Source organism: Triturus cristatus, chromosome 7, assembly GCF_964204655.1.
Source record: "Triturus cristatus chromosome 7, aTriCri1.1, whole genome shotgun sequence".
NCBI classification, from domain to species: domain Eukaryota; kingdom Metazoa; phylum Chordata; class Amphibia; order Caudata; family Salamandridae; genus Triturus; species Triturus cristatus.
Window position 1 is genome coordinate 931,404,518 of NC_140590.1, and position 12,020 is coordinate 931,416,537.

At 43.1% G+C, this 12,020-nt stretch overlaps 1 protein-coding gene across 3 annotated transcripts in view; it reads left to right on the plus strand.

Annotated features, from left to right (window-relative positions):
- Positions 1–12,020, plus strand: part of SLC23A1 (solute carrier family 23 member 1) — a 473,358-nt gene that overhangs the window by 125,550 nt on the left and 335,788 nt on the right. The window contains exon 1 of one of the 3 annotated variants that reach the window (XM_085617880.1): positions 6,117–6,228. The exons of the other annotated variants lie outside the window; for them this stretch is intronic. Within the exon in view, the coding sequence (XP_085474006.1) occupies positions 6,193–6,228 (36 nt within the window). The 5' untranslated portion in view covers positions 6,117–6,192. Of the gene's footprint in view, positions 1–6,116; positions 6,229–12,020 lie in introns of those variants that run through there. 3 annotated transcript variants of the gene reach the window in all.

Sequence of the window (12,020 nt, forward strand, 5' to 3'; positions counted from 1 at the left end):
TTGCAGTGAATACAAGCCTAGCTACTTTGTGTGCATGTTCTTACGCTCTGTAATTGTACCCAGGGCAGTAGCTTAGTCAGTAAGATGGGGGCGGGGGGGAGAGCTTCACATTTTTAGACAATCAGGCTGGCATATAATATTTAAATACATTATGCACAAGCAGGGTACTTGAGAGAGAGGGGCCTAAGGGGCAGTGGAAAGGGAGAAGAATGCGAATTAGTAGAAGAACTAAGAGAGAAAACACAATATTTTGTGAAATGACCAATATGTTTGATGACTTTCAAAACTGAGAGGGAGAGTGTGTGTGTTTTTTTGTGTGTATGCAAAACATTACTGGTGAAATCCGACTGGCGTCTCACAATACCCGACTGAAAGCACCTGTACCAAACTATTTCAGAACATGTATTTATTAGGGAGGGGGTGTAGCACCCCAAACACCCCCCTGAAGCGATGACCAGTTCTGACTGGTGTTTGCTTTAAAGATTTTGTATTCGTTGATTTGTGGTTACAAAAACTGCATTCACGTATGCTCACCGTCTCTATGGGGATAGTTGAGTAATGCCCTTTTTAATTGCTCCGTATGTTTTATTCGAAGTGTTTCCTTTTGTGGACGTCCTGTTTTATGTCACCAGTGTTGTAATTATTGCAAATTTCGTGTTCAATCATGTTTGCTTCCTCATCGCGTTATTGAATATATGCAAAGCATTTGTTTACTCTCTGCAGGCTCCACTGATGTATCACTCGAAGTCCTAAAGCGTGTAATGCAAAATACACATCAGTCTTAAAAACCGAAACAGTAGTTCAAAATAGGCTTAGGTGCTCACAAAGGGGCTTATTTACGCCGTGCGTCACTTTTAACGTGGGACAAAGGGGCATATTCTGTAGCTCCTATCGTAACCGCACTTTCAGTGACGTTGTTGTGGCAATAGGGGCTTAGCCCTATTAACACGGCAGCGTTAAGCCACGTTAAGTGGCTTAACGCGGCTTAACGCTGCATTGTGAATAGGGTCCCCTTCACTCTGTTTTTAGCGTGTAAGGGGCGTGCAGTGGGTGTTGCGGTGGGTGTTCCACCGCGACACCCATTGAGTTTAACGCTACCTCCTATTCACAAGGGCAGCGTAAATAGGAGGCAGCGCCAAACTTAAGACCAGGAAAAACCTGGTCTTAAGGTGGCAAAACGAGGAGAAATGCTTTATTTCTCCTTGTTTTTGCTTTTTCCATGTGTGCTGCCTTGTGCAGAACACATGGAAAAAGCAAAATGCCATGGTTTGTTTATGTGCAGGAAGGTGTCCCTTCCTGTACATAAACAAAGCTTTTTTTTTAAATGCCGTTTTGTAACTTACTTGTGAGCTGCATGAAGCAGCACACATGTAAGTTACAAACTGGCATTTTAGGATTGTTTATGTGCAGGAAGGGACACCTTCCTGTACATTAACAAACCTCCCTGCTTGCAGACACCCTTGCACCTTGCAATCTGGAGCAAGGGTGCCTGCGTTGGCGCTAATTTGTGAAACTTAGAGACATCGCAAGGGGAAACACAAGGCTGCACCCTATCCTTGAGAATAGTTTTCAGCCTCGCATTTCTGAAGTGGCGAGAGAGGCGTTAAGCCAAGTAGGCTAACGCCTCTCTCCGCCACTTCATTGAGAATATGGCCCAAAATGAGGTAAGGGCAGCACAAGGGGCTTGTAAATAAGCCCCGGCCAGAGCTTTAAGTGGGATGAAATAACTGGGGGTCTCTCAGAGGGGTGTGACCGATGTAATTATGGACATGGCTTAAAAGCACTTATGCTGAAAATCTTTGCTTACCACAGTGTGCTGCCCGACTGGTATTTTGCTACTTCTGTCATAATATTCAGATATATAATCCAGCAAGAAACATTACACTTACAACAAGCCAGTACTATTGGCTTTGTAAATGGTTGTTAGATGCGTGACATAAATAAGCAACAACCATGGCTTCTTAGTATAGCATATTGAAAATGCTTCAGTTCTGGAATGGTGAGACTGAAAGAACTAAAACAAGTCTCTTTGAAGTGCAGTGGTACTGTGCAGAGTTGAGATTTTTTTTCCCTGAGGACAAAATGGAGGGCAAACGTGGAGAGACCGAAAGGGACCCGTCTCAGCACCTGTTTTAAGAACTGCCATTGCTGAGCACCAGCAAGACCCAGCCCACTGAAAGCCCTTGCCCTGGCCCTTTGTTCATCTTTCTTCAATGGCCTTTGGCTGAGCTGACATCAGCATTCATCCTGCATGTGCTTCTCAAACAACTTCCATTCCTGAACCCCTCATCTTTGTTGTTCATCAAGTGGTAGTTACCAGTGCTTTAAATGGGCCGGTACTTACCGGTACTGAGTACCAGCACTCGCTCTATTTTGCGAGGGAGGGAGAATACCAGCACTTCTCAAGAGAAATGTAATACTTTTAATTAGAGAGTACCGGCACTTCTCAGAAACAAGAGTATCTGCACTTCTATTTTTCAATTTCTAGCACTGGTAGTTACATGCAGAGGGATCTGGTGGCCAAACAGTTGTAATCTCTTCATCAGTGCCTGCACCATCTAACATGAAGCGAGAAATCCTATTGGTAGGACACTGAGGATCATGTGCTATTTGAGATGTAGGACTATTTTGAATAGAGATAAATACCCCAAGGTAGAGTTCTGTGCGTAGAAATCAGACTCACAAAGGTAACAGACCAAAATGCAAACAAGGACAGTAGAAGGGGGTTGTCCTCACCGATCTGTGTCATCAAACATAATGGGAGCCTTGGCTTCACTTTGCTCTCAAACCAATATCGCCTTTATCAAGCCCCCGAGGAGATCCCAGCTCACATCTAAATATACCTAGTCTATTTTAATATTTGTTATGAATAATGTTGATTCCATTTATGGATATATCTTGGACATGCGTTAGGATTCCTTTAGTTTAAAATCAATACATTGGACAATATGGTGTTCTTTAGAAGCGTCTAGGTGGACTTTTGTTCCTACCATGGGCTAGGATCATCCTGGAACAAAGGCGGCTAAGGGCTGAAACTTGAGGCACAGCTGGAACATGGCAAGTGTTGTGTTCTTGGTTCCTGTGGGGTGTTGTAGAGCGCAAGCACGCCAATAGGGTATCACTGCACTATTGTTCCTGTGGATACTGTTAACAAATTGGCTTGAGTGGATTAAGCCAGGTTTTCAGCAGTTTTCTAAACCTCAGTGGATCTGGTTCTCCTCTGTTGTGGATGGATAGGGTGCTCGTAGCTTTTAGACATCTATAAAGAAAGCTCGCCGACCTAGCCAGCTGTGCCAAAAAATTATTATCCCTCTTACTTGATCCCTCTGTTACATCAACACTTCATCTCTGGGCTGCTCTCAGGTAATGCCCTTAGCTGGACCACTTTAACAAAGTTGCCACATTCTCTGCCATCCTAGTGGGAGCAGGTAACCAGCTATCGAGGACTTCTTGTCTAATGTCTAATGTGGGTTGGTGATTTGGAGAAATTTGGGTCTCGGGTCTTCCGGCGGACTTCATGCTCTTTTATTGTATTAGTGTTTATGCGTAGCCTGGATTTGCTAGAGGAAGGCCTCCCTCAAGCAGAGCATCATAAATGATAATAAAAACAAGAAGCTTTTCAACTTAAGACACTAATGGTTGTTTCATCTTTTTCATCTTTGCCCTTTTGATGCAAGACTGCATTCTCTTTGTATGATAATCTATACATTGTTCTCATATTGTTTCGGGGATACTTAGCTACTAGCATCTTATCTTATCATCTCTTCATCAGTAAACTAGTTCACTGCAAAGATATTATACTAATGACCTATGCTAGGACTTTTGTTGGCCTGGGCAGGTAGCATTTTGCTTTCCTGGTACATGGCCAATCTGGTCATGTATTTCTCATCTGAGAGTAGTAAGGCACTTCGAATTGTGGGCACCATAGGCAGTTGCCTTGGATTGCCGTTCCAAAGCACCAGTTCTGATTGTAGTAGCCAAAACCAATTTTGGGAAAAAGTGAGTGTTTTCCAGACTACTCACAAAATACTTTCCCAAACTAGCATTTCCACATATTACATGGACGTCCTTATCTTTTTTTTTATAAAGATGCTATCATTCATGCCAATCCCTCACCCAATCTATCTCATCAAGATGGATTACCAGTGTTGCCAAATTGGAAATCTCCCTGTCCACTTAGTAATATCCCTTATATACAGATATAAGTCTCCCTTCAATAGCTCCCAACTACTTTCTATGTCAGATCCTATAATAATAAGGGAGTCTACTGCACAGTGCAAAATTGTTGTCTTGTGATTGTCACCAGAGGAGCAGTGCAAGTATTTTGCATCCCTTGTGGGGTTTGGCTTTGCACCGTGGTGTATGGCATTTACTTGTCATCAGTTTGTGGCATAGTGGATATTAATGTTTGGTTATAGGCCTTCCTCTCCAGCATCCCAAAGTCTGTCCATTTCATTTATAATATTCTGCCCTCATTTGGCATTATGATGATGTAGTAGCATTGTAGCCAAACCTGCCCTCTCCCTCACTCTAGGCCATTTCCTGAGGATCAGGCTATAACTTTGTGGGAGTTATTTAATAACTGGTATAGACCGCGTATGGCATATATAGCATGATGGCACTTCCAGGTTATTTGAACTACAACAATTTTGAAGGGCACCTTGGTCTAGACCAGGGGTCTCCAACCTTTTCAGTAATAAAAGCTACTTATGTTCAATGAAGGTCATCCTGAGCTAATAATATTTTGAGTGTTCTAGTAGTGACCATATCAGACAAGATTACATTAGTGGTCTCCATATGCAAGATGACGAACAGTGATCACATCAGTGCATCAGACAGGGTTACAGGCAATAATGTTAATAAGCCTTTATCAATTTTGAATGCCTCTGCATGGATAAGACATAACAGCCGTAGCTGCAATGCACCTGGCACCAAGGTATTAATATTAGTAATGCATCTTCCCAATGACACCTGATTTATCACTCAAATATCAGCTTTAAATATATTTTTGAAATTATGAGGTTTCAAAATACACTTATTTTTGTCTTGAATACATACTTTTACGTTTTGGTCAACAAGATTAACTCAACCAACCAAAAGTGTCTAATTTAGTAGGTTGAGCTGCACACAGGAGAGCTACTTACAGGCAGGTGGAGAGCTACCAGTATCTCACGAGTTACTGGTTGGGGAAGCCTGGTCTAAACGGTGATCACAGAATGTAATATTTTGTCACTCAAAAACTGACATATTAGAGGGGTTTAACATTGTACCTGGAAACCAAAAACAGTTAGTTGAAGGGATATGTTCGATATTGGGCGATTAGACTTGTGAATGTAGACTGAATAAACACAGCAGATGTCCAACAACAAAATGTTGGACAACTGTTGTGTTTATTCAGTCTACATTCTCAGGTCTAATAACGCAATATCAAACAGCAGTCACATGGACTATTTTAATCGCTTGCACTAAATTCCAATCATACTGTCGCTATGCCATTGAGTCCAATTTAGGTGATCCAGGACTACAACTCCCAAAATGCACTTTGTTGTTAAACTAAAGGTCTGGTCTTGAAAATGTGCCCATCATCATAGTAGATTTCGGATAATCAGACTCATTGAACATCGAGTTGCACTCTAGATCCAATTATTTTGAAAATACTTGGAAAACTGTCGTGAAATTAGCACGGTGTTTGCCCCATTTCGAAATTGCAATAGTGTTGCCAAAAAAAGATATCCAAAATTGAAAAAAGTTAGTGTTTCAAAAAACGGATTCTTCTATTAATTAACTGTCTGCACTCCCGGGCTTCGACATTTTGTGACACTCTTGTTGATTGGTGGAAAGAGATGATTTAGAAACGGATTAATCCATGGCCTGTCAGGTAGCATATTACATCTCACCTCCCCTTATATGCTTTTCTCTTAACTTGACTTTCCAAACAACAGAGACGATTCAATATTTTTAGGTTACTCGTATACAAACTGTTTTTCTTAATAACAGACACTATTCATGAAGTTAATATATGATCTCACAACTCCGAAGACACTTGCCAATCAGCAACTGATAATCCTGGTTATATATTGACTGAATTAACAACCTTTCACCTGTTTGGTTAAAGTCCTTCCTGGCATCAGTAAGGTGTGAAGGCCTCAGGGGCCAGTTTCATTACAGACAGCAGGGTGGACTCGTCTCACAATGGTCAGTCATATCTCAGAAGACGTAAAGGCGAAGGTAAATGCATTTTGCGTACATTTTCCAGTATAATAGCAGAAACTAATGCATTTGCAGTGTTTTTCATTACGGTAACTAAACAGACAATTATCTTTAATGTAACTTTAAAAGTGCAGTTAATAGAATACGATGTAGAGTTAGAAAGGCACAAGCAGGAATGTAGAACCACCTTCTGAAAACATATGGCTAAGGAGAATTGGAGCATTAAGAGGCATACTAGATATTTGTATTCAAAAAATGTATTTCATATATCAGAATATTTTCTAGTTACACGGATACCAAAGTGAAACAAATGCGGCAGGGAGGAATGGTGAGTCCTGGGTGTATTGCTTTTGTTTAGCATAGTCGTAGTGTGTGTATTCTTATCGTTATAGCCCAGGATTTGGAGTCCAGGGGTCAGAGGTTAAAATGCTGGGTTCTCATCTGATACCATTACATTAAGAGTAGAGTAGAAAGTGCAAAATCATAACCGAACGTTTTTGTGTCTATGCGGGTTAGGTTGGGTGCTGATAGCGCATGCTAGTGCATTTTTTTGCCTTGCCATTCCGCCAGCCAAAAGCTGAAGCTAAATCATTGCCAATCATTGTACAAACTGGATGCAATATTAGGCTGAAATGATGTAACACCTGTACTTCTCTATTTTGAGCGCAGGATGCTTCATTGATGGCTAACGCCAATATCATTGGAAATTTATCAAGATTTCCTCTCCTTATGATCCTCATTATATGGTAAATAAATGTATCCATGTCTATTTGACAGCTAGTGAGGAGTGAGCGAATATGTGTGAATATCCTCTTCATATATATATGTATGTGTGTGTATAGATATTTATGTGTATGTATATATGTATGTATATATATGTATACACATATATATATTTATATATATGTAAATATGTATATATAAATAAATACGTTTGTATATATATGTATGTTTCTATATCTATATATGCATGTATATATAATCTAAGTATATATACGTATGTATATATGTATGTATGCAGATATGTATGTATATGTATGTAGGTATATATGTATGTATATATGTATGTATCTATATATATATATATATGTATGTACATATGCATGTATATATTTGTATGTATGTATATTACATACTGGCGGCTGCTATTAGGTAGTTATACTTTGGACCTAGTTTCCCTAGGAAAATCGTTTTTTGACTTGCCTATGTCTTTGGTGCTGGTTGATGAATCGTCATGACATTTTTCAAAAAAAGAGTGCTGGTGGGGGGCTTATTCTGCATGGAAAGTTTCAGGGTGAACATTCAAGCAGGGGCTGAAAAAAAGGGGGAGGGGTGTAAAATGTTTCCCAAGTTAATTCCCATATGAATTTTGAACATGACTACAGCCCAAAGCGCTGGAGGGAATTACACCAAATTTGGCAGAAGGATAGCTCTTGGTCCAAAATGAACCGTTTTTGTTTGGTGTAAATCTTTTCAGTAGTTTTGGAGATATCAAAGACAATCCAAACTTGTATATTTATGGTTGCAAATTATTTGTGACTAGTCGCGAATGCATGTGCCAACAGGAATGCTGTGATTGGCTGGCTGCAATCTGTGGAGAAAGTTGCGGCTGCCATTTTATCTTAAGGAACACAGTCCCGGGCGTGTCGAAATAAAAATTGAAAGAATGGAAGGGGTCAGGGTAGAGGTACCCTGACCCCATGAGTGGGATATAGGGGTGTTTGTCGGACCCCTTATGTGTACAAGATGTCTAAAAACATTTTCTTCCCTGCGTGCGATATTTGCTAATTCATCACAGCAATCAGTGCGAGCCCCCATAACGTTGCAGTGAATAAGTGAATATTGCTGAAATTTTTAGAAAAAATATATATTTAAACACTCACTCAGACACCAATGCACTCACTCGGAGACCCACTCAGAGACTCACACAGTCACTCACAGACCCACACATAGACTAATGCACCCACTCACAGACCCACTCAGATTCTTATGCACCCACTAACAGGCTAATGCACCCACTCAGAGACCCACTTGGACACTCATGCACCCACTCACAGACCCACTCAAAGACTCATGCACCCACTCACAGACCCACTCAGACACTTATGTACCCTGTGATGGACCCATTCCGAGACTCATACAGCCATTCACAGACCCACTCTGAGAGTCATGCACCCACTTACAGACCCACATAGATGCTCATGCACGTAGTCACAGACTCACTCAGACAGCCACACACCCATTCACAGACACACTCTCACACCCACTCACATACCCACTCAGAGACTAATGCACCCACTCGCTGAACCACTCAGAGACTCATGCATCCACTCACACACCCGCTCAGAGACTCACAAACCCACTCACAGAACCACTCAAAGCCTCATGCACCCACTCGCAGACCCACTCAGCGACTCATGCACCTAGTCACAGACCCATTGAGACACTCACACACCCACTCAGAGACTCATGCACCCACTCACAGACCTACTCAGAGAATCATGCACCCACTCACAGATCTATTCAGGCACTCATGCACCCACTCACAGACCCACTCAAACACTCATGCACCTAGTCACTGACCCACGCAGTCACTCACAACACCACTCATGGACTTACACACCCACTCAGAGACTCATGCACACATTCACAGACTCACTCAGAGACTCATGCATCCTTTCATAGACCTATTCAGAGACTCATGTAGCCACTCACAGACCCACTGAGAGACTCACACACCCACTCAGACACTCATGTACCCACTCACAGACCCACTCAGAGACTCATGCACCCGGTCACAGATCCACTCAGGCACTCATACATCCAGTCACTGACCTACTCAGAGACTTATGCAGTCACTCACAGAACCATGCATAGAACCACGCATAGACTCAGATACCCACTCACTGACCTACTCCATGACTCATTTCTTTTTTTAACAAACTTTATTGAGATTTCCTTATCAGCACAAACATACATTGTGTCAAATGCTGTTACATAATACTTCCCATCCGGGTTGATATTACAATCATATATTGCAGAGTCATGCAAATTGAAGTCTACTATGCATGCCGGTAGCCAGTTTCCAAAACAAAGTGGGGAAATCATAAGGACGGTCCCTGCTAGCTAGTATCATCCCAGGGCGGTAGTCGCAATGTGGCTTCAATTCATATCTCTAACTAAACTCCCCCAACCCATCCCTCCTCCCCAGGCATGTCACTTCCAACTCTACATAAGACACTCAGCATCCATCTGTTATTCGTGGGTTTCGCCAACGTACCAGGCTAACAGTGAATTCAGTTGTGCGCCTCTACAGTGTGCTCATATATCATGTTGTTAAAAGGGGTGTCAGTACTGTGTTACTTGGGCGCTACCATTTTAATTTCCTATCGCTGGCACAGCAATCTCACTGTCTTCATCGCTATCAGTGTCTGGGTCTTTTAATAATCCCACTAACATTTCCCATGCTTTTGCAGCTTCTAATGCCTTTTCGCTACTCGTTCTCTTTGCCAATTGCAACCTCGCTGTCCCATCACACTCCACCCATTTGATGAATTCCTTCTTCCATCTAGCTATGTTGGGGCCCCTCTGTGCTTTCCAATGCATCGTGATTTCCCTTTTGGCCAGCAAAAGACCCATATCTAGGAATTTGCTAGTGATCTTGTTTTTAGCTGTATGGGGAAACCAATGCAGCATACATGGCCCTATCGCCGATTCCAACTCCCTGTCCATTATGGCATTTAACAAGGCCACTACCTCGGTCCAATAAGTGTCTAGTTGTGGGCCCCCCCAGAACATGTGATGGAAGTCCGCTCCTTCCCCCTGGCAACGCGGGTAGTCATCCGAATCAGCGTCAAAGTAGGTTTTAATTTTCGCTGGAGTGAAATAGGCTCTGTGCAATATATAAAAGTGCACCAACTGAAAACGGGCGTCCCTGGTGCTCTTCCATGCTCTTTCCACTCCCTCACCCTCCCCATCTTCCTCCCACTTGTGCTTCAAGACATTCAGGGGTAACAGCTTTTCCTGTGTCATACGCTTGTACAGGCACGTGACCGCCTTAAACTTTCCCACAGCCGTTACTATATATTGACATCCCAATGAGGTTTTTGGTTCAATTAGGCCCTCCTTCCAGTGTCCACTTATAGCCGTGGTAAGTGCCGCATGGAGCGAAAAGTCCCCCCCTCTTAAATCAAAACGCTCCTGTAACTCGTGAAAAGGCAGCATGTTACCATCTTCATAAAGATCCCCTATGGTAGTCAAACCTTTCTCGCCCCAGTCTACCAAATCCCGCCATGTATCTCCGTGGGGCAGCGACTCACACATGGATAGAAGTATATATGGGGCATATGGCACCGCAATTCATGCCTGTTTTAGGCTCTGTTTCAACACTGCCTCGCTGCTTTAAGGTCCCCTGGGAGGGCACCAGCACGGACAGGGAGGTCCAGTACAATTTGAGAAAGTAATCTCAATGCCGGGGCTCTATCTCTCCTCTCTTCTGATCCACGCAGCCGTGCTGCTATGCTTTGCGTAAGCCATTGCAGCTGAGTTGCCATGTAATAGGTTTCAAAATCAGGAACTGCCCATCCCCCCCTCTGATCTTGGACGCATTAACACGGTTAAAGCCACCCTCTGTCTACGGGTACCCCACAGGAAGCCTGTGACCATGGTAGTAAGCTGTTTAAAAACCCACGCTGGAATCCAAACCAGCAGGGTCCCAAAGTGATATAATAGCCTGGGGATGGCCACCATTTTGAGTAAGGCCAATCATCCAGACACTGATAGTGGGAGCGTCCCCCTGAACTCAAAGCTGCTTGCCAGGCCTCTCACTGCCCTGCCAATATTGCCCTCAAACATATCCGCTTGTGTATTGTATATCTTTACCCCTAAATATGGTAGACACCTGTATTTCCACTGCACACCTGTATTTCCACTTCCACTGCTATATCCTGCGGTCCGTCTTTATCTCCGATAGTTGGGAACAAAGAAGACTTTGCCCAATTTACTCTAAATCCAGCCACCACACCCAGTTCATGCAATAATTCCTTTGCTCCTAAGAGCGCCTGTCCCGAGTCTGCTAAAAACATTAGCAAATCATCGGCATATACGGCTATGTGATGAATCTGCCCATGCGCTTGTAGGCCTTGGTAGTATCGTCCCGTCCTGGCCTTAGCCGCCAGTGGCTCCATGGCCAGCACAAACAGGAGTGGGGACAGCGGGCATCCCTGTCTCATGCCCCAGCTCACTTCACAAGCATCAGAGATCAATCAACCCGTCCTAACCCCTACCGTAGAGCAGTTGTAAAGTAAGGCCGTGCACTCTATTAATTTGTCCCCCAGTCCAAATTTAGCCATGACGTGGAACAGGTATGACCATTCCAGGCTGTCAAAGGCTTTTTCAATATCGACAGCAAACACAGTGGCTGTGTCTTTCGGATAAGAGTCTGCTTCTAAAATCTGCATTAGGCGCCGAATATTTAGGGCCGTATTCCTAGTGGGAATAAATCCAGCCTGATCCTGATGTATTAAGGTTGACATGAAAGGTAGGAGTCGAGTGGCCAATACAAGGCTCAGTATTTTGTAATCTGTATTAAGCATGGATTACAGGCGGTATGCAGATCGGTCCCATGCTGGCTTACCAGTTTTAAGGAGAGGGATGATAACTGCCTCTCTCATTGACACTGGAAGGTGGCCCATATAGCACTACCAATCTAGGTGCTAGCTGCTCAGTGTAGATAGAATTCTATCGGGAGGCCATCCATCCCCGGAGTTCTATTCTGTACCATATGCTTAATAGCCTCCCTCACTTCTCCG